Source organism: Lepidothrix coronata, unplaced genomic scaffold, assembly GCF_001604755.1.
Source record: "Lepidothrix coronata isolate B3197 unplaced genomic scaffold, Lepidothrix_coronata-1.0 Scaffold13, whole genome shotgun sequence".
Lineage (NCBI taxonomy): Eukaryota > Metazoa > Chordata > Aves > Passeriformes > Pipridae > Lepidothrix > Lepidothrix coronata.
This window is the reverse complement of record NW_016690193.1, coordinates 420,510-442,732: the sequence shown is the minus strand read 5'-3', so window position 1 is coordinate 442,732 and position 22,223 is coordinate 420,510. Positions and strand designations below refer to the sequence as shown.

Sequence of the window (22,223 nt, the reverse complement as noted above, 5' to 3'; positions counted from 1 at the left end):
ATTACTTCAATCTATGAACAAGGGTAGTAGTCTAATGCTTCCCTCAAAAAGCTTTTTACACTCATATAGACAGTAAAGACTTCTATAAGCTCAAAGAAAAAATGTTACCATAATTCAAGAAACTAAGGTGAGGAAAAATATCAAACTCACAAAACCAAGCCATTCTGACAAAACACAGGCAGAATCCTTGCAACCAAGTATGTAATATATTTCAATCTATCAGCACAAACTTCTTCTTAAAAAGTTTGATTTTTTTTTTAAAGTTTTCCTACAAAGCAAGCAGATTAAAATTGAACCTATATGCCTGACCATAGAGATATACCTTAGAAGGAGAAAAAAAATCCAGCACAGATTAATTTACTGTCATATAAAGCATGCTTACTACATTGCAGTATTTACTTTACTACCTTAATTGTCAGAGTTCCCTATGCATAAAATGAGAAAAAAGGTAAACACTTGTTTAATGTACGGTATCTCGTTGCTTAACAGAAGCAATTATCAGTCTAAGTTCTACAGCTAGTTAAGAGTTTAAAACCCATTCCAAATCAAAATATTAAAAATGTGAGTCTTGCAAGTTGTGAATATTACTTTGTTAGATCAATAAAATATCAGATATTAATATGACCAAAAAAAAGACCCATTTGTTGGCCACTGAACTCCTTTTCGTTTACTACACTAGTAACAGTTGGGAAATTTCTAGTTAACTTGATACATGATGAGTCAGAGTGATGTTTTGTCTTAAAGGAAGAAAAAGTTTCAGGGGATGGAAATATGGAGAAAACCTTGAGTAAGAAGAGAACAAGATACTGGTGTAAAGCTAAAGCCAACCTGCTTCCTCATCCTCCTCATCCTCTTCCTCATCATCTGAACTTGATGACAAGGGAGCTGGTGCAGAGTTAGCTTGATTATTAACATATCCACCATACTGCATGCCTGTGAAGTGGAAAGCACAAACATAAGAGTCAGACAGACAGGAAAGACAAGAAACGAAAGTCACAAATCATTGCATTAAAAGTGAGAGAAATTAGCTGTTCTACAGAAAATCCCAACATGCAAAAAGTTAAATTTACAACCCTAGAAGCAATTTTTAGTGGGCTAGTACAGCAAAGTATTAGTAGCACATGGAAGTTAGCAGAAAACTTTATACGTGTGTATGTGCATGTGTATCAGGAAGTTAAACACAAACAGACTTCCCATGTATCTATTTAATATCAGTTTGTCCACTGGGATACTTTCACAAATTAATACAAAGAAATGAATGAGTTATTTCCAGACAAACTCAAATTATGTCATGAAAATGTTTAGTATTAACTTTTACTTGGCACACCTGCCCCTTTTAAGACAAAAATACTTCATGCTGGAATTCTGAACACTGTCAGAAATGAATGAAATATACTGCTGTTGCCACATGCAAGAGTACAAACACACATACAGAGACTGCAACACAATCAGTGAAAATTAAGATAAGTAAACCTGAAAATTTGGTTTGTCTTATTTTTAAATTAGTGCCTAAATTCAGACTTACAGACCCATATTTAAGCACCTAAATACACTATTCACTTCTAATATCTGGAGACAATGCAACAACAGTTAACTGCTGTCACCTTTGAAGCACAACCTATTAGATTTTTTTGGTGTTTTTTAATTTGTTTGCTTTTATAATATCTACTCTAAACATATGTGAACAATACACAAAAGCAACACACAAATATACCATTTTAAAACAGAGTAAAGCATGCAGCAATGGCTTATAATTTCCTACATGTTATTGATGCAATTTCAGCATCTCAAAGAAATCTTAAATTTCTCTTGTAACAAGGCAGGGTTAGCAAGGATTTTAAATATGCTTGTAGTCAGACAGCGATATCCTAAAAAAATGCAAGTGATCACTGCTTGTCTCAGCAATCTAATGGATTGCTATGGTAAAAAAATATCCTAATTCTTCAAAACTCTTCAAAATTTTTCAGATTCTTAGGAGTTTGAGGTTTTTTTCCCCTGTAAAGCACTGTGGCACCACTGAGTAGAATTCTTGATTTTAATACTATAAAGCACTAGAGAAGTGTCATGTTATGCATAATCTGAAACCATCCTGGTAAATAACAATATCCCGATCCACCACTTAAATCAACTATATCAACCTTTATTTTGTTTAAACTGTGGGCTATAAATGCTGTTAGGTTCATGGCTTTTTTTAAAAGGATTAGCAAATGAACACTTCAATTTCACTTAAGAAAAAAACAAAACAGAAAAAAAGACAGAATCAAGGTGAAGAGTATCTATTCAAACACTTGAAGTAAAAAGAAAAGAAAGCAGAACTATATAACAACATTCTTGAGAAGCTGAACTTTCATAGAGAAGTTAGTGCAAGAAAAGAATGACATACTCCTTTATCTACTGCATTAATACTCATACAATTCCAATAAAGTTCTTCCATAATTCAAGTAGTCACAATGGTGAAGGCAAAATCATCTCAAGTGGAACTGAGGACATACAGTGTTTCAGTTTTTCCATACTGCTAAAACACAGGGATAATTTGACTGATTTCTAGTCCCATCTATTATGAAGTTTACTGGATGCACTTGATAAGAAGAATACAAGAAAATCATTCCCTGTGCAAAAACAGACTACAGCTAAGGAGACTATGCCTTTTCTCAGGCCTGGGAGAGCTACCAAGGAATAAGACAAAACAACTGCATTATTGTGGAGGAGAAAAAAAAAACAAGTTAAAGTAATTAACATGCAAGTAAAAGGGAAAAAAAGTCAGGATGACAAGAAGAAATGCAGTGTAACAGAGAGATCCAAATTAAAAGAAGATGCACACAACGCGAGGGTGCAAAGACAGATCTCTAATAAATATCACTCACAGAGATAGGAAGGAGAAAGAAAGGATATCTACCTGGAAAGTGCATGACAATGCAAAAATTCCAAGCATGCGCAGATGAGAGAAAAGGACTGAATTAGTCATTCTACTCATGTTACTTTGAAGTCTTCAGACTATTTCTTTGAAAAAACCAAAACAACCTTCTATTTCTAAAACTCCCCTTTTTCCAGTTACTGTACACTAACATTAAGGATGCAGCATGTGTTCAGAAAGAATACAGAAAAAAAAGAGATTAAAAATACATGCTAGTGACACAGAAGTTTAGGAATCATGAACTATGTCACTGTGATTCCTCTGGAGGCAGGGATGGTTTATCAGCCTTACGAGTTTGCATAGATTTATTTTTATTGCCAACAGTACCACAATTTTCTGCCTTTAGGATACTCCTATGTTGTGCTAGTACAACTGTCCAGAAAAAAAAACCAACCCTGAGTTTAAAAAGTCATTCTCAGGTGGAGAGGATGACCCATTCTAGTTCACTGCCCAGCAATGCTACCAATAGGTCAACACAGGGGACAAAACAAATTGAAGGGCAAAATGGGTGGCTGCAGACAGCAGTTCCAAGTGCCATCATGTGCCTAATCATATTTTCTGTTGTGACAACTCAGTTCTGCTTAGTATCTTTTACATATTTGCCAATAACGTTAAAATCGCCCACTTTTAAAACTGCAAAAGCTAATTTTGAAACCACTATTTATTTTGAGTCAGGTTATTCCATAAATCTGACTCAAAATGCAACCACATAATTTAAATAATCACAAATTTCTTGGACTGGAAATTTCTAAACCCTGTGACCGCTGTACCTGTAATAAATATAACAATTTTGCACTCTAAGGCTTTATCCCACTACAATTTACAGACACATAGAAATATAGGTGAGAGGACACAGAAGATAAACTGGCATAATGATTTATTTGCCCATGAAATAACCCAACCATTTACATATTTAAAGTTCAATCACCCATGTCACAGAAGACTTTAAAACATAAAGTGCACATTTTATATGGTTTAAGTTTCCTAATGGAGGCCCCACCAAAAACAACAAATGAAATAACTACATGCAAATACAAACTATATTCTGAAGTTCTTTAACTGTCTCTACTCACAGCCCTCATATTTTCAACCAATTTACTACAGCATTAAGATCTTAATATTAGAAATAGTAGTCCTTACAAAATGAGCCCTCCTCTTCTCTGTTTTTAAACTCTTTGATTTAGATTAGTTTCATTTACTCATCAGCTCCACTCATCAACATAAAACCTGAGGAAGTCTACAAATAACATCCAGAGAGGACACAAAATCTCAAAGTTTATGTCTGCGATGCTGTTTTCAAGTAAATTAGTTTATTTGCATCAAATTTGTATGCATAGTTATGTAAGATTAAACAGGCTTTAATACATTTTAAGGTTTATGACCTGTTAGGACACAGCCAAGTAAACAACTAGAATTTTTAAATTCTGTATAGGAATGCGCCAATAGGAGCCTAAAATAATGAAATCCACTTTAAAAATTAACTCCAATTGGTTTTTCAGAATGCTTTCGTGCACACAACAGTATTCTATAGTAAGTTAAAAAAAAAATCAGTCCATCTAATCTCTTCATGAGAAACACACTTGGAATTCTAACCCAGAAAAATATTCAGCATGTGTGTTCTATTTTTTCAGTACATTCATTTCCACAAATAAATTTACCACGTTTAACTGCTGTTTAAAAAATATTACAAGAGCACAGTATGTATTTCAGACTCCTCAAATGAAACTAAGGAAGAGTCTGAAGTCTTCCAATGCTCATAAAACCATACGTAAACATAGCAAGATACGTGTGCAATGGCATGTAAATGGATTTATTATTGATTATACTGATGTAAATAAAACTAGATCAATACAAACTCCTGACAACTTATCTTTAGAATGCTGACATATTGTTGGTTTTAAAGTGTGCTCATTCAGCTATGTATTGCATTAACCTTCACTTAAATGGAAGCATTTGAACTTAGTGAAGAATTCAGCAGTGACCGCAGTGAATTGTAGTTACTGTACCAGGTGTTAACACATTTTACAGGAATCACTGCAAGAACATACACATTGCAGGTCAAGGCAATCACAGTTAAACAGCTAAAATCCTTTTTCTCATTAGAAACATGGTTTGCTATTTCCTTGGAAGATGAAGCAATATATTTTTTCTAGCAAGCACACCTACAACACAAATTCTACCTATCGCCAAAATCAATCATAAAACTGTGCAAGAACCACAGTTCCAGAATTTGATTTATTTTTCTTAGAATGGTACACTGTACATAGGACTTTATAGCAATGAACAATTATTTTTTTTGCCTGTAAGATATACAGCAATGATTCACAGAAAACTTATATTCTCCATTCCACCAGAAAAAGAAGGAAATGGAATAAAAGGGGTAATTTAGATATTTATGTCAGAGGATTTTGAAATTTAAGAATAAAAAAATATGCTGTGACAATCACACACCATACTTTGGAGAATTATTTTGAACATTAGACATATCACATTTTTCTGGATAAAACTAATGCCTGCTTCCACCTCTCACACAGAGTTCTTTACCTATAAGAATTTCAAATTCTGAAATTATCAAGAGAAAACATGGACAAAAATTGTGCAGTAAATTAGATTTGGAATACTAGATACAGAAACATATAACAATCAAGAGGCAAGTCAAAACATCAGTCTAAAATTAAAATGACTGAAGTAGGGTAAACACCCAACTGATTCTTTGTCAAGATGATACCAACATCAGAATAGGAAGGAGCTTGTACAAAAACTCTGTTTTCCCACAAGAACTCTTGCAGCATCTTTTCATGGGCAGTTACAGCTATGGAATAAAACAATTCAATCAGTTTGAACTTAATACTCAAACTCACTGTTTCCCAGTGCAAATTGCTAATTTACACTTCATTTTTCAATAGAGACTAATTACAAAAGCTACTTTTAAGACCACCTTCTAAGAAGTTAAAGTAACGAGCAGTTTTTTAGAAGAATAAGGGAACTAAAAGAATGGTTTTCTGAGCAGGAGACATGTGAGACTGCCAACAAGACAAACAAGCCAAAGACAACATACGGACAAAGAAAATCAAACGTAAGCGCTAAGAGAAGCTAGAACCAATGTGACGTAGAACAAGAACACTAAGGGAGCCTGATGAGAAGCAAGAGATGTGCTCCAGTCAGACAAATACAGAAAAGCAGCAATAAAACTTCCAGCATTCACGTGTGCATGTGGAACAGAGCAGAAGTCTGTACTTTAACTTCCCATTCCCATTTAGTACCTTCCTGAAGGGCCAGCTCTGGTGACTGCGTAACAGATGGTGAAGATGATGGCTGTGAAGAGAGGCTTGGAGCAGGTGACCTTACTGACGAGACCACGGCAGAGGAAGCAGATGTTCCAACCCCAGGCTTGGTAAATGGAACATTCTGGCTCACTGAGTGCACGGGCTGTGAAGAATCAATGCCACCTGAAAACAACAGCAGAAAGCAGGAACCCTTTGTATGTACTTGCACAGACAATTACACAACACAAGCAATCACATTTGATTTCACAGTAACTACAAAAAACAATACATTACTTCAAAGAGAGATGCCTTCAAATGGTATATATGGACAGGTTGGTTGCTTTTAAAAATTAAATACCTGTAATGCTAAAACTCCGTTATAATGAACAAACTGCTCTGTCAACTAACAGCAAAAAGGAAAGCATGATGTAGTAAGATCCAGACTAAGCAGAAGCTAATTTTTGATACATGCCCACAACTTTATGCTTTTACAAGTTACTCTTCCCAGTTAAGCAGAATGTAGTCTATCTGAAATAACTCCCCCTCAACATCCCTCCCACAGACAGGAAACCTCAAAGTCTGTTGTGCAGCAGACCAGTACTCTGCCTCCTTCACACTGCTGGCACTTTGCAACTTTGGTACTCAATTATGAGACCCAGATTCCAAGCAGTCTGTTTCAATCAACCCTGAGTACTCCACAGAACTTCTGATGTGTTTTAGATATCTGGACTAGAGACAATCTGCTTTAAAAAAAGTCAGATTAATGCTTTGAGAGATTTGACACAGTTTGGTTGAAACTCCTATCAGGTTTCAACATAACTTCATTAAGTTATCTCTTAACTAAGGGTCGTTCTTTGCTTAGAAACTGAAAAATTTCATATTATGTGATTCTTTCTAGAAAAAATCTGACAGACCAAGCTGTTAAAAATAAGAACAGAAAGGAAATGGTTTGACCAATAATACTCAGTAAACAGACACAGAAATTAAGCAAGAACAAAATTCACCATGTACTCATTAAAGTTATAGAATTCACTAGAGGATGCAGAGGTAATATTAACTTTGCTTCCTCTGCACATAGGGTTGTGTAGTTCATCAAGTCCCTGACTTTTCCTTTAATAATGGAGGTGACATCTGGAAGAACTTTATGGGCAGGTTGAGGTTGTTGAGGTTTCCCTTAGAAGGTGAAGAAGTGGCTTAAAATGATCCTTCTGTTTTTCTTGTTTACAGTCAAAATTAACAGCAAACATTTTCACTATCTTAATGGAACTTTTATATATTTTGCAATTTTCAAATACAATGCTGAGCACACATGCAGTCTTTTCACAAGTGTTATCAAAATCAAAATTATGTATTTTCCCAACATACATACAATTTTCTATGAAATGTATTTTTTAATTGAAATGTACTTGCTATAACCTCTGTTTCTACACATTGTCTTGCAGATTTTCAACGGCAGCAACACCTGTCAGCAGAAATGTTCTTATTAGAGTGACTACATAGCTTTCTCAAGCAAGATATGCAATTAAAACAAGGGAATTTCTTTGCCACATTAACGTGCTTACCCAGGTTTTGTAGCAGAGAGTTTTCTGTAGGGTTACGGTATTTTCCATACTTCAAGTCAATAGAGCAGTGCTTGCAGCACTGCTGTAAAACAATGCTAAATGCTACAATATCTGTGTCACACGTTCAAAGCCAAATAATAACTTCCTGCCAAATACTATTATCTATTCTCAAACAAAGGTTATCCAATATTCTTTAAAAGTACAGGGATCTTTAAATGTATTGTAAAAAAAAGTTTTTAAACTCCAAGCAAAAAAATGTATTCTTTTCTCTGTACAAAAATCCAACTTGCAAAATTACATGTTAAACAGTATTTGAAGACCCTGAAGTTTTTGAAAGCCATAAGTAACCAAGGAAACACTCGGACAAAGTTAGTACTTAGAAATGCATTGTTGGTAACTATCATCACATGAAATAATCTATGGTTAGAGAAATTACGCTATCAATTTTTTTTTCCTCTGGTCAGTAAGATGATTGCATGTAAGTCTGTCATATATAAGTACTGATCAATTTAGGATGCCTTATTTTAGCTCAAGACAAAGCTACACTGAACACCAGTTTAGAGTACAAGTTTCCCACCAGCTTATCCAGGACAAACACAATCAGGCCATAAAATATTCCCATCAGTTGATACCACGAGAAGTCAAGGAGTTTTGTCAGGCTGTGATAAATATAAAATCCATTCTCAGTGACACAGTATTTTCTGTTTTTCACATTCAACTCCTCTCCCCTTCAATGTGCACTTATGTTTTCCCCTTATGCCTCTCAACCATTAACATCTCTTGCACTAATAATGATCAAGTATAAATACCTACAGCTAAAAGCTATGCTACAGAAAGAATCTGCACAACTGGGCAAATTAGCAGTGCAATTCGTCATTTTTCCCTACACATCATCACAAAGTTGTTGTTTAATTTCTCACATGAGACCTACAGGTCATAGCTAAAAAGCTTATCTCCACAGTATCTTCTCAAATTTTCAGAAGAGATGCAAGTCATCCTTTTTGAGTTGCTCCAGCTGCAATCTTGATTTCCTGCACCCAACATAACATACAATTTCTAGTGAGAGATGTACCACCTTCCTGCAGCTTGTTTTTTAACAGCGTTCTATTTCCCCGACTTTACTCTGTACTGGCTGCAGTCCTTCCCCCTTTTTCAACCACACCTGTATTAGCAGATTTACAGGATTATAGCCTGCATTCCTATGAAACTGGGGCAGCAAGGACTTTACATCCTGCTCTGACATAACGGGAAGTATGCGCACGAGATAATGAAATTAAGAGCGTCTCCTGCTCAAGCAGACTGCCAGGATGCAAAGAAACCCATACCAGCCACCTGCAGGAGGAGTTCTCCATCTCCCTCTCCTCAGGGAGGAGTCCAGTAAAATTTAGGCATTCTGGCTGACATCCATGCTGACTTGAAAAGTACCAAGAATAAGCAAAGTGCACCGATTTTAGCTGAAATAAGCTGGAAAAACATTAAAGAAAGCTACTGACCTAGAAAGACAAAAGGCTAAATAATACAAAGTATGTTATTTACATAGCATAACAACACTCCTGGACAGACTGTTACCAACACTGTTCTGCTGAAATACAGAATTTAAAGCTAGACGAGGATGATTCTGCAGGATGAAACTAGTTTAAACCTCCAAGGAGGAGAAAAATCTCAAATTAGAGATATTTATATTCTACTTTATACTTCCTAAAGCAAAGAAAATTATCCTCACTGGCTATTATTCCTCAAAAGCAGTCAAATTCCAGGAAAAAAAAATAATCTTAAAATAAATTTATTTTCTTCTAGTGAAATCTCCGCAAGTTTCACTGAAAATACTTCAGCTGTTTCAGATAGGGGCTGTCAAAGTTTTAGAAAAAGATTTTGTTGCAGTTGTATGTCCTTAGTACGTGACACACAGCAGTTCAGGGGTTTGATCTTAGCAGATTCAGCATTTTGGGGACTTTGCAAGGCCATACATAAAACTGGATTATTAAAGCAACGAAATAAAGTCCAATGCTCACGATTTTTTTGGTTCAGGTAAAATATAATTCAGCAATCAAACAACTTCTGAAAAACTCTTGCCAGCCTAAGTTTCCTAAGTAAGTCCTGTTTGAACACACAGATTTTATTAAAAACACATCATTCTTCAACATAAAGAAAGTTTCACTCTCATCACAGATGAGAATGCTCACTGATTGCACAAAACTGCTACTGAAAAATAGCTTAAGACAGTAGTATTCTGACTGATAATCCTCCTGTGATTTGTTTATTTATAATTCAAGGCTTGTAAGGGTTCATCTTCCACAGCATAGAAGAAATGATGGCAAACTGTTTTATTGGCACCCTGATTAATAGTAGGATACTGTATCAAAATTTCTTTACACAAACAGTCACAGGCAGCACATTTATGAATTTCAGTGTTAACTTTTCTTTTTTTCCAAGTAATTTTGCTAAAAACTGCACATAGAACAGACAGCAACTGTTTTCTGCCATTGTTTCCTTCCTGGAGAACAGCAGGGACGATGAAATACCCAGAAAAAAATTCCTTCTGACAAATCATTCATGATTTCTTTATGTTCCTTGTGTATTGTACTCGGACACTTTCCAAGGATGTACAAGAACTGGCAAGTAATTTTCAATATCTAACTCCTTTTTTTTAAAGGCTGCAAACAATTAGAATACTATATATAAAATTACTCCACCCGAGAACAATAAGACTGCGCTGGGAAATATTTAAGTCAGGTATCATGGGAGGCAGTTTGTTTAGCCACAGACAAATGGTTTAAAACATTTTCAAGCGTTTAAAATGTAGTAATAAACCTGCCCAGCTCTTCCTTCAGCCTAGCTATCAGTTGCTATCTTTACTTGTTCTTTCACAGTCAGTAAATACAGAATCATTTGTGTGCTGAGGTTGCACCAGGATTCAGAGGGAAGAGAAAAAAAATTATTTTCCAGATAAATCAGTTCCACAATCCAGTCCACTGTGCAAGCTTTTATGTCCACACAGGCATGCTTGCATCAGCAGCTTTACAAGCTCAGGAAGAGTCTGAGCATGGTTTAACTATTGATGCCCACGGTCTGGCAAACAAACCGAATACTGCAGTGTTATTGAAGTAAAACAAACAGTGGGTCAGTGTTTATTTTCATAACTGCAAAGTGTGTATCCATTACACACCACTAACACAGCCAATTTTATCATTAATTCTTTGAAATTCAAGTGTAATATTACTACATTTTCTTGAGGCCATGCACTAACTCAATCACCCAGTCGAATGCAGCACTGAGTGGTTCAGAAATAAGACTCTATTGCTCATATTTCTCTTCATGGTCTGATCAGCTCCACTGTTCCACCTTTAAAACAGTTGCTCCTCAAGAAAAATATTGCTATGAACAAATCACGGATTTCAAAACACCTCCAAAGGAAACAAAATTAATAAGCATTGAAATTAAAAAGTTCTGTAAATGAAACTAACAGTTTGAACAAACAATAAGTTGTTTTCATATATCTACTGCAAATTGTACTATTCTGGAATTATATCTGCATTCTGTGAAGTCCAGCTGCAGATTCTGCATTCAAAGATTCAATTTTTTTGGCCAGAGTTTTAAATCTCCTGTCCTTGAAAGAATTCATTTTTATGCTCAATCATGAAATGCCACTAACTTCAGAAGCTTTTCAAGGAGCTCCCTATTTTTCTTTTTTAATCCGTATTTTGTTTCATGGTTTTAAAATATTGAAGAAAATCAGACAGAGCCCCTCGTCAAGACGGAATTCAAATCTACTAGTATTCAAAGTAATAAAACTGAGCTAAGGATGACACTCTACATCTTAGTCTGGGGCAGGGGAAAGTAATATTGAAGCCAAATTCCAGCTATGGATTGAATGAGCTTGATTCAAGCTTAACTGCTTTCCCAGACAAAGCTTTACCATTATCAAGGCCATGTTCTTTCCTAAGTCCTTGGTCTTAGAAAACCTCAGCTACAAGAACTCCTAAAACAATTTCAGTGTTACACTATAATCTGAAATATGTAGCACAAAAAGGAAACGTTCTACAGTTCTTTTAGTAGCAAGCCATAGTCTGGCACAGTATAGAAGTCAAAACTGCATCAAGTCAGAAAATTCCCAGTGTAGAAAGAAAACAAGATTCTTCCTGCACGTGTTCTCGCTCTCTCAGCTGCAGACCAAGATGTTTCAACGTGGAGGCACTCCCACATCTCTGTTCTTTTCCATGCTTCCTACTAAGTACTACCTACCTCATGAACTTGTACTAAGTTTTCCTATAAACAGAAGCAAGGGTTGAATGTACTTGCCCTCAGCTGGCACCTTCACAACTTCATTCTCTACAGCATCTCTCTATTCATCCATACTAATACCATTAAGTTGTTGCTTAGGACACTCAGCTACAACTTCCTCGTTCAAATGCTTATCAAAAATATTAATTAAAAAAAAAAACAATTGCCTCCAAACCCATGTAGGGTTCCACTTTTTTCTGAACTTTTCGAAAAATGCATGTGTGTTCACTTGGGCAAAATTTAAAGGAACAACTTAAATCATGACTTAAAAAAATTATCTAGCCAGAAAAGGAAAAAAAGTATCTTTGTGATTAACTGACATATTTCAGAAATTATACATTCATTCACAACTACATGAAAAAACTCCCTTCCAAGGTCACTCACATGAAAAATACACCAATAAACTAAAAGCATCCTCTAAATAGTGTATCTATCTAAATTCTGTATCTCTCAATAGAAACATGTAGCTGCTATTGTGAGGACTGAGGCAACCAAATCAGAAAAGCTTCAAGAATGAATAAGGACAGAACTCAAAATTACAATACAGAATTTCACATTGTGAACAAGAACAAGTCAACAAAAGCACATGATTACTGATGTCTCCCAGACAAATCTGGAAGTTCACTATCCTTCAAATAATACAATACCTGTTTTTATTTGGTTGTTTACTTTTGCAACGGATCCAGGGAGATTCCTGCAGAGGTTGTCTTGAACAGACTGGGCAGATGAAATAGTTGATAAAGTTGTATTATATCCCGCAGGAACATGCTGTTGAAGTGAATGAGGTACAGATGTACTCTGGCTAGAAAAAGCATTTGTCTCTTTGAACTGTCCAACAGTAGGTAGACTCTGAGAGGTAAATGTCTGCCCATACGCACTGCCAGCAGCCGCAGGAGGATAGGGAACATTAGGATACATGGCACCAGAAACCACGGGCATGGCATAGTGATCAGAATTAAGGGGAAATCCCTGAGATGCAACCGAAGAGCTGACAGAAGTGCTGTAGTGATTATCAAATGCTGAGTATGACTGCTGAGCACTCATATGTAAGTAAGATGCAGATGATATTGCTCCTTGAACAGGTCCGTCACTTGACCCCCCTGTATGGGGAGGAGTTTTGTTGTACAACTGTTGCGATCCCTGTGCATTCAACACAGTGCTACCCACAGAAGGTGTCATAACATTTTGTGCTGGTGCTGAATAGTAACCAGGGTAGTAACTGGCTCTATACTGATGATCCAGATGTGAAGCAGCAGCTTTATTGGGCACTTGGGAATAGTGTCCTGAAGGCGCACTGTAGTTTGGAGGATGTGAGCCATAGCCAGGGGGAAACTGCATCTGACTCTGCACAGGACCTGAAAGAAGAGAAGATGTCACATGCATTAAAGGTGCATCTGCTAGTAGTGCCAATGGACTCTGTACTTGAAATAACAAACAATTGGTTTCTCCTTGTTTTCTGTCACTATTTTTGAGATCAGTTCCCATCAGCAGCAAGAGAACAAACCAAGTATAATGCATGCAGATACAATATTTGAAATAATTTGCAAACACACACAGAAGTAGCAGTAGAATGGATTTCTTCCATTAGCAAAGGAGGTTTCCACGCCAAGATTGTTTGCCTCCTGCTTGTATTTTTAATATTTTTAGGAGGTTAATACTTAAACAAATAGTGGGCAACAGTAAGCACCAAACTGATATTTCTAAGTGTCCGAATACAAGGGTATGCCTTAAAGAAACTCCCTGAATATGGAAAATGAAAAGCTGCAATCAAACCAGTATGTAAATAAGTAACAATGGAGGTATTCTTCCTTACAAATCTTCAGTATAGTGACCAAGACTAAGTGCTGCAGGGCAGTTATATTTGTCTTTTATGTTCTTACATATTATGCTTTTGGGAAAACTGACTGTTATTTTTATGAAACTACAGAGTATTTGACAAAGCATGTCATTTCAGTTCACTGCCTGATACTTACATCAGGCATAAGAGATGTTGATATCAGAGAAACTGACCTCTGTTACCTCTACAACTAATTCTGCAACATTACAGGTTAATTACATACTGGTCCAGCAAGGGTCAAGTAAGTGCCTGTTTCCTAAAGACCAAATGTTAACTATGTCCAAGCTGATTTTCTCATGCCAAGTGATCAATGGTAAATCTGGAAGTTCTTCCTCATATTCTTTTCTTAACGCTATTTCTATTTTCTGGTGAACCACAAATGCATTTGTCTGGATAACTTACTTCCTGAAAATTACCAACCCTTATTGCTTACACCAAGCTGAATGACTACGGTGTTATTTCCCACCCCTTGGTCAATAAAAACACAAACACAGCACTGGCCCACTCACAAATTAAACAGCAGTTGGGGTAATAATGAATAGTTGACTACCTCCTTATATTTACAATGATTACGAACCTTAAGCATTTGTTCCCGTCTGGAAATTCTGAAAAATCACTGTTGTCCAAGTAACACCCAGAGGTCCTATGATTAACTTGCAAGGCAATTTTAATAATGAATTTGTTAACAGACCCCTATAAGCAAGGACCATACTGCTCAAAACTGCTTTCTGATAAAATTAAAAACGTCCTTTCATAATTGACAATGCAGGAAGTTGGGCAAAGAGAAAGGAACTAAAAAAATGCAAAACAGTAACTTGGACTGCTGGCTAAAAAACACAGAGAGGCATTTGGGAGAAAGCATAAGGAGCTTAAAAAAAATTACATTCAGAGTTTTGAGGAGAGCACGTAGCTATGCTTCTGATTCACCTTTTTCTTGAAAAAGTGGGAGCTACTCCACACAGCTCCTAGTTTTTTCTCCTTGAAAGGATGATTTTGAGCGAGCGGGTCATTAACGGCTACATGAACTTTGCCTGACTTTTGACCTGTTTTTTTAACGTCTAAAAGAGCAAACTCAAAAATACACAACTTATGTCTGTTAAGGCTTGCTGCTCTAAGCTGCTATGACAATTAAGGTGGCAAGAGAAGGTATTTTATCTGAGGAGTCTGTGCATTTGTTCTACTAAAATATGCAGAATAAACTAACTGAGCAGGTATAATTTAGAAACTGGTTTAGAAGCACCTGACTTCTAATAAGAGGTTGCATGTCAAATCATCTACTGCAAAGTCTTTCAGTATCTAGCTCTCATTTAACAACACACACAATAAGCAGAGATTGAATTATCAATACAAGATATCAGTCTCTGCATCTAGAATGCAGAGTCCTTTTTATTCACACTTTTAAGTGAAGAAATACCTATACATTTAAAAGCACACACGAGCATAAATCCCACAAAGACCTCACTAAGACAGGTGAGCCTAATATTTGAAAAATTATATTTCTGATTTCAAACGGCTGGTCCTTTGAAACAAGTTTTACAATTACAGATGATAGATTACTCCCTTTATTTGAAGCGAGTTTTTTGTCCATTTGATTATAAAGAATGTGAGCAGAAAGTAATTTTTGTACTGCAATTAGTAGCTGAAGCTACTAATGATGATTAGATAATTGGTCAGTTTTCAACACTGGAAATAGGGATGTACCTTCAGTATAATTTTGAAATCTGGTTAACTGCCCAATCCGTCATGACGTCTCAGGTAATCCACCCTCTTCCCTAAACACCTGACAAATATCTCAAAAAACTCCATGAAAGAAGCTGAAAAACTTAGCTGCATACAGAAGGTGTACTTCTAAAACATCATCTCTTTAACGAAAGCCGTGAACCTCTCCTGCTACAGACAAATGAATACTTTATATAATCTTATAATGTATAATTACATTGACATTAACAGGTGAACCTCAAAAACCTTAATATTTTTTAAGGGAGGGGAGAGCCACCGCACAAAAAAACTCCAAATCCCCACAAAAAAAGCAGCAGTGCTATGGCTATACTGCTATGTGAATTAGTAAATCTTTGCTTGCTAGTGTCATACCTGGTTTTTACATCCACACATTCCCTCAGCTGAATAATTTAGCCATCTGCCTCATACCCTACCTGCATGTAGTCTATGTGTCCTAGAGCACCAACTTCCTTTCTATCCAAGAACACCTGTTGGCTTTCTGAAACTTTTAACATCCCTTTATCCACCTCCAGAGAAGGCTCCCACAGCTTCCTCACATGTCCTTTAGTGGTGGAGAGGAGGCAGCACCGCTGTCCCTTGTCAACTGCCGGCAAACAAAGCAGCAAATTCAGCCACTGCTGAGCTATCCCAACAGCTCAGTCACCGAATTATGTCTACTCCTTCATTCACTCAGCTTCCCATTTCCACAAAATATTCAGGGATTTCCTATCTTTCACATCTCTATTCTCTTTACTAAATTTAATGAAACTATCCAAAAGATCCAAAGTCAAAGATTTCAGTACAGGATCAAACTGAGAATGTTGTAAGAGAGAAGGAAAAAATAATAAAGTACACACGAGAAGATAACTTAAAAAACCCAACAAGACATCTAAGTTATACTAAACCTAAAGTCTCCGAGGATCTCAAATGGACTTGGTCATTGAACCAGGCAAAACTTACTAATAACAAAACATCCTTTTTAATACCACCGTATGTAAAACAGGTCACTTGCTTTCTGCAAAAAGCAGACCCTCTTTCATCAGACTGTAGTAAACACAAGGCTTTACATGAAAAATTCACATTTTATGAAATTAAACATTCAAACATCCAAGAGGATGCACTAGTATTTTCCTTCAGCCAACACAGAAATAGCTCAAGTCACTTCAGTACTTTGGACTTAAACTCCATTATAATGATGTAAAATTAAATTTCAAAAGCAATGACAATCTTCTTTGTGAAATTTAGTTTCTATCAGACAGAATGGAAAATTCTACTACAGTCTTCTTCTGTTACTATTCCCCTCTACTGCCTGCCCTATTGTAATTAAAAAAAAAAAGAACCCTCAAATCTTGTGTTATAACTTCAGAAGATTAGTACTACAAGAAGACAGACACACCATGGAATGCTATTGCCAAATGGCACAAAATGAAAAATTCAGTTATTGACTACAAATCATCAAACACACACCACTAAGACATCTTAAAACCACAGAAGCCAAAGTTATACAATAAAAATTCAAGACTATTACTGAAGAATGTATAAATGTCTCAGAATTAAAGAAAAAGTGTTTTGAAGTAAACAAATGTCTACTCTCTGGTTTTATACAAGCTGTTTCTAAAAATAATAGCAGCAACATGGGGTTAATTAATTAAAACAACAAACAGTAACGATGGCTCTTTAAAATTACTGTTTCGTTAAGCTTAAAACCCAAAGAGAAGGTATGTGAGCTTCTATTTGTTTCTGTAAAACACACTTCCAGGTTATTGATGCTGTAGTAGCTGTATCCTGATAACAGTATGTTTTTTGATTAAAAGCCTCATAAATTGGCATTTTCTGAACCATTTTTACAAAACTCAGCATTACACTACCAGTTTGGACACAACCGGGCACTAGTATCTTAAAATCTACCGTTTAATTACCTTCCTTTTCATTCACTTCAGCGAACTCCCCAACACCTACTTTATAGGCATTTAAGTACTTATCACTTAGCTACCCCTTTGGAGATGAGAAAAATTCACGAGTAAAAAATTCTGTAGGTCCTTACCCTGCACACTGATCTGTTCAGAAAAAACACCTGTGCAGAATACAGCCAAGCTACAAAATAAAGGATTTAACAGTATGAGCTAGATCTCTGTTGCAAACAAGAGGCCAAATTTAGATACCAAACAAACATTACATGGAGAAGATGATCATGCAGGGATTTTGAAGACTTAAGGTGGTGTATTAATAAAGAACTGATCTTATAGTGCACCAATTTAAAAATGAGGAAGTGTATCCTCATTACTCTCATTCATAGCACAGCCAGTCTCACTACCTCTCCTTCTGAAATGCGAGTCAGTATTTTGTGACTTTAAACTATTTTGCCTTTGTTTTTCAGTGACCCACATTTCACTGGCCCAATGCTGTTCGCTCAACTCAAATTCCGGGATGCAGTTGAGTGAACGCCTACCCACCTACTACTTTTAAGTTCATAAACAGCTAGGAAGCGAGTACTCTCACCCAAAATAACGCGATTTTCTGCCCGTTCTCACGCTCTACAGCCAGCGCCGAGGCCTGGAGGTGCCTTGGCCTCCAGAGCATTCCTGAAACGCCACAAAGCAGGCGCCACGGCACAGGGCACATCCAAACCCGCGAGGAGAGCGAAGCGCGGATCCCCTCTCCTGACTCCCTGTAGCGAGGCGGGGAGAGGCCGCGCCTTCCCGACTTCTCCCCGCACGCAGCCGCGGGCCCCGCAGGGGGACGCGCCTTTCCCGAGCGGCCCCGGCGAGTCTCGCTGCCTTTCATCCCAAGAGCTTCGTTACGGGCCGGATCCACCGGGTCCGGGCCCCTCCCGCCCCGCCGGGAGGAAGAAGGGGCGCGCAGCCCCCCGGCACCCCTAGGAGCCTCCCCCCGTGCGGGCGCAGCGCCGCTCTCCCCGGGGCCGCTCCCGCCCCGCCGGCCCCTCACCGTTGTGGCAGTGGGGAGCGCCGCCCGCGGGGGCCGCGGCCTCCCGGGACCCGCCGGGCCCGGCCGGGGAAAACGCGGCGGCGGCGGGCCGCGGCGGCAGCCCGGCGGGCGCGGACATGTCTCCTCGCGGCGCCTCTTCACTCCGTCCCGCTTCCCTTCCCCTTCCTCTTCCTCCTCCTCTTCCTGAGCCCCGATCCACCGCCGGGCGCCGAGCGAGGCTCCGGGAGCCGCGGGAGGGCCCGAGCGCCGCGCGCGCCGCTGCGGCCCGGAGCGCCGCCGCCCACAGCGCCCCCTGGCGGCGCCTCCGCGGCCCGCCCGGCACAGCCCGGCCCGGCCAGGCCCGGCCCCGGGACGGGCTCCCCGCGCCCGCTCCTTGCGGGGACCCGCCTGTGCGGCGGCGAGAAACGGCGCGGCGGGGCCCGCCCCGCTTAGTCTGCGGGTGGTGGGGCCGCACGCCCCAGCAGCGACCCTGCGGGTGCGGGCGGACAGGCCAGGGGGAGGGTGTGGAGAGGGAGGTGATCCTGCCCCTCAGCTCAGCCCTGGTGAGGCAGAACCTGGAGTGCTGTGTCCAGCTCTGGGCTCCTCAGTACGAGAGACATGGAGCTCCGGGAGCGGGTCCAGTGGAGAGCGATGAGGAAGACTGGGGTACTGGAGCATCTCTCTTTCAAGGAAAGATGGAGGGAGTTGGGCCTGTTTAGCCTGAAGAGGAGACAACTGAGAAGGGACGTCATCAGTGTGGATAAATACAAAGGTGAGGTGCCACAGGGATGGAGCCAGGCTCTTCTTGGTGGTGCCAAGCAATGGGACACGAGGCAATGGGTAGAAACTATGCACACGAACTTCCACCTGAATGTGAGGAAGAATTTCATTACTGTGCAGGTGACTGTGGAACAGATTGCCCAGAGAGGTTGTGGAGTCTCCCTCACTGGAGATGTTCAAGACCCTGAGCGCAATCCTGTACAATGCGCTCTAGGATGACCCTGCTTGAGCAGGGAGGTTGGACCAGGTGTCCTCCTGTGATCCTTTCCAAACTGACCCATTTTGTGAGGCCGCTCCATGTCCCTGACTCAGGGCACAGACATGTACATGTACAATACACACACCTCCCATCATTTTGCCTAAGTTAGACTTTTCTATCTGTATACGTAATATATGCCATTTTAGAAATATATTGCCTGAGACAAGGCTTTTCTTTCTGTGTTAGGAGTGCACGCTGTGTATTCTCTCCCTCTCCACTGTGGGTACATGCTATATATGAGGAGAAGAAAGGCCTTCACAAGGAAGGGCGAGGCAAGATAAGGCAAGGCTTTTCAGTTTCTGTGTAGAATATATAGTAGATATTCTCTTAACAGGAAGGCAAGCGTTGGAGAGCCCTTGCCATGGTTTAACCCCAACCAGCAAGTAAGCATCACGCAGCCCCTTGCTCACTCCCCCCCACCCCATCCCAGTGGGATGGGGGAGAGAATTGGAATAGTAAAAGTGAGAAAACTCATGGGTTGAGATAAAGACAGTTTAATAGTTAAAGCAAAAGCTGCTCACACAAGCAAAGCAAAACAAAGAACTCCTTCACCACTTCCATGGGCAGGCAGATGTTCAGCCATCCCCAGGAAAGCTTCTACTTGGGGAGGGGACAAACGTCTCTCCCTTCCTTCTTCTCCCACCATCTCTATATGCTGAGCATGACTCCATAAGGTATGGAATATCCCTTGGGTGAATTGGGGTCAGCTGTCCCAGCTGTGTCCCCTCCTAACTTCTTGTGCACCCCCAGCCCCCTCGCTGGTGGGGTTGTATGAGAGGCAGGGCAGGCCTTGATACTGTATAAACACTGATCAGCAATAATGAAAACATCCCTGTTTTATCAACACTTTTTCTAACAAAAATACAAAACATAACCCATACCAGCTACTGTGAAGAAAATTAACTCTATTCCCAATTAAAACCAGCACATGCTCCCTTGCTGGCTACTGTTGACAAAGGATCTCCCTTCAATTTAACACTTTCCATAGCCAATCACACACTAAACCATATTAATTTTGACTGCGTGCGTGTTTCTGTCACCTATATTCACTTGTCATTCACTCAGACGCTATTCAAGATTGAATTAATTGCTCAGGTTATTTTATTAATTATGCACAGAAGTCGAAATCAGGATAATATACTGGCAATCATATTGTCAACACTAAGTCCCACAACACTGCATCACCTTTGTTACATAAATTTGATCAGTCCCTTCCCTGTTTGGATGCTGTTCTTCCTACTAGTTATTATACACGTCTGCTGTAATGCTTAAATGCTGTAATACTTTTTTAATTACTTTGCCTGTATGCTCAGCATATGGTCCAGCTCTGACTGTTACTGTTATTACAAAGCATGCAGGGCATCTTTTCGTACTGCAGGAACTGACTGTATTTTGAAGTTTCTCAGCCTATCAAACTATGTAGAGTTGTCTTGCGCAGGCCTCCATCAGTCCTTTGATGGATTGTAGATCCATATCTGAAAGACATAGTTTCTTCTTTATGACCTAATAAGGTAGGGCAAGAAATTATAGGTTCAAAATGCAGCAACGTTCAGGTGAGCTATTAAGAAGTAAACATTATCTTAAGATACTAAAGGACTAAGTGACATGGGAACAGTGTGACATTGCCATAATCGAAGGAGTCTTAACAGGGGTTGCACAAACATTTTGAGAGTCAGACTGTCAACCAGCTTTGGTGCAAGTGACCTCTTGAAATCCCTTCCAGGGCTATATTGTGCTGACAAATTCTGCTCTTAAAGTTGTTCTTCCTTCTTTGTAACCCATGCTTCTCCATCCCACACAAAACACTTGTGACAAATGAATGCATGACACCAAAATAATTCAGAAATATGGACAACAAGTTGGTTTGTCTTTTCATTTTCAGTGCTGTTTTATAAGATGTGTAACTGCTTCTGTGTACTGCAACTATATTTCATCACAGCATGCAACACGTGAATCTGTGTTTTGACAAAGGTTTTCCCTTTCCAAAGTCTCGTTTCTCTAATTCTTTTTACTGTGAGTCTATAAATATATCCTATATCACAATCTGTGAAAATTACACATCAATTTATGATCAAGCACAAGGAGTTATAGATCATTGTGCTAAAAGCAAGAGGAGGCAACTGGGAATTTTCCCATTGTTTTGAATGCTTTTACAAAACCTTTTACACAACTTAATCAATTATTTTCCATAAACAACAACGACACTGTGGTTAAACCCATTAATTCCTAGGAAATCCAGATGTGTTGGCAGTTAGAACACAAGCCTCTAATGGAAATCCACTGTAAACTCAAACCCATTAATTTTGTTTTCCTCATTTATAATGAATTTGAAAGCATTAGTAAGAAATGAGTATTAATGTCTGTTATTAATGCTACCATGCAACAAATAACAGGAGCTGTCTCACCTAGGCCATTGCTTCCACTTAGTCTAGTAACAAGCTTATTAAGGAGTAATAAATTCTTTGGCCACTTGATGAGGCCTAATTACTAATAGATTTATTTTGACCTCTGGTGGAAGAAACAATGACGCAAAAAAAGCCCCTCTGCCATTTGAGTTTGCAGAACAAAATATGAAAATGCATCTTGTTACCCATAATATGATAAAAAAGGCATTAAATGTCCAAACCTAGAAGATAAAAGTTATTTTTGCAAGGATAGAAGTCTGAGAACAAATCATTAT

At 38.7% G+C, this 22,223-nt stretch overlaps 1 protein-coding gene across 3 annotated transcripts in view; it reads right to left on the bottom strand.

Moving 5' to 3' along the window:
- SEC24B (SEC24 homolog B, COPII coat complex component) overlaps positions 1-18,671 on the bottom strand; it is a 50,284-nt gene extending 31,613 nt beyond the window's left edge. The window contains exons 1-4 of one of the 3 annotated variants that reach the window (XM_017805901.1): positions 18,526-18,671; positions 12,671-13,378; positions 6,178-6,363; positions 829-933 (exon numbers count right to left, since the gene is read on the bottom strand). In XM_017805901.1, the coding sequence (XP_017661390.1) occupies positions 829-933; positions 6,178-6,363; positions 12,671-13,378; positions 18,526-18,643 (1,117 nt within the window). In that variant the 5' untranslated portion in view covers positions 18,644-18,671. Of the gene's footprint in view, positions 1-828; positions 934-6,177; positions 6,364-12,670; positions 13,379-18,078; positions 18,237-18,525 lie in introns of those variants that run through there. The other 2 variants (XM_017805902.1, XM_017805903.1) reach the window with 2 other exon arrangements.
- Positions 18,672-22,223: the final 3,552 nt, after the last annotated feature.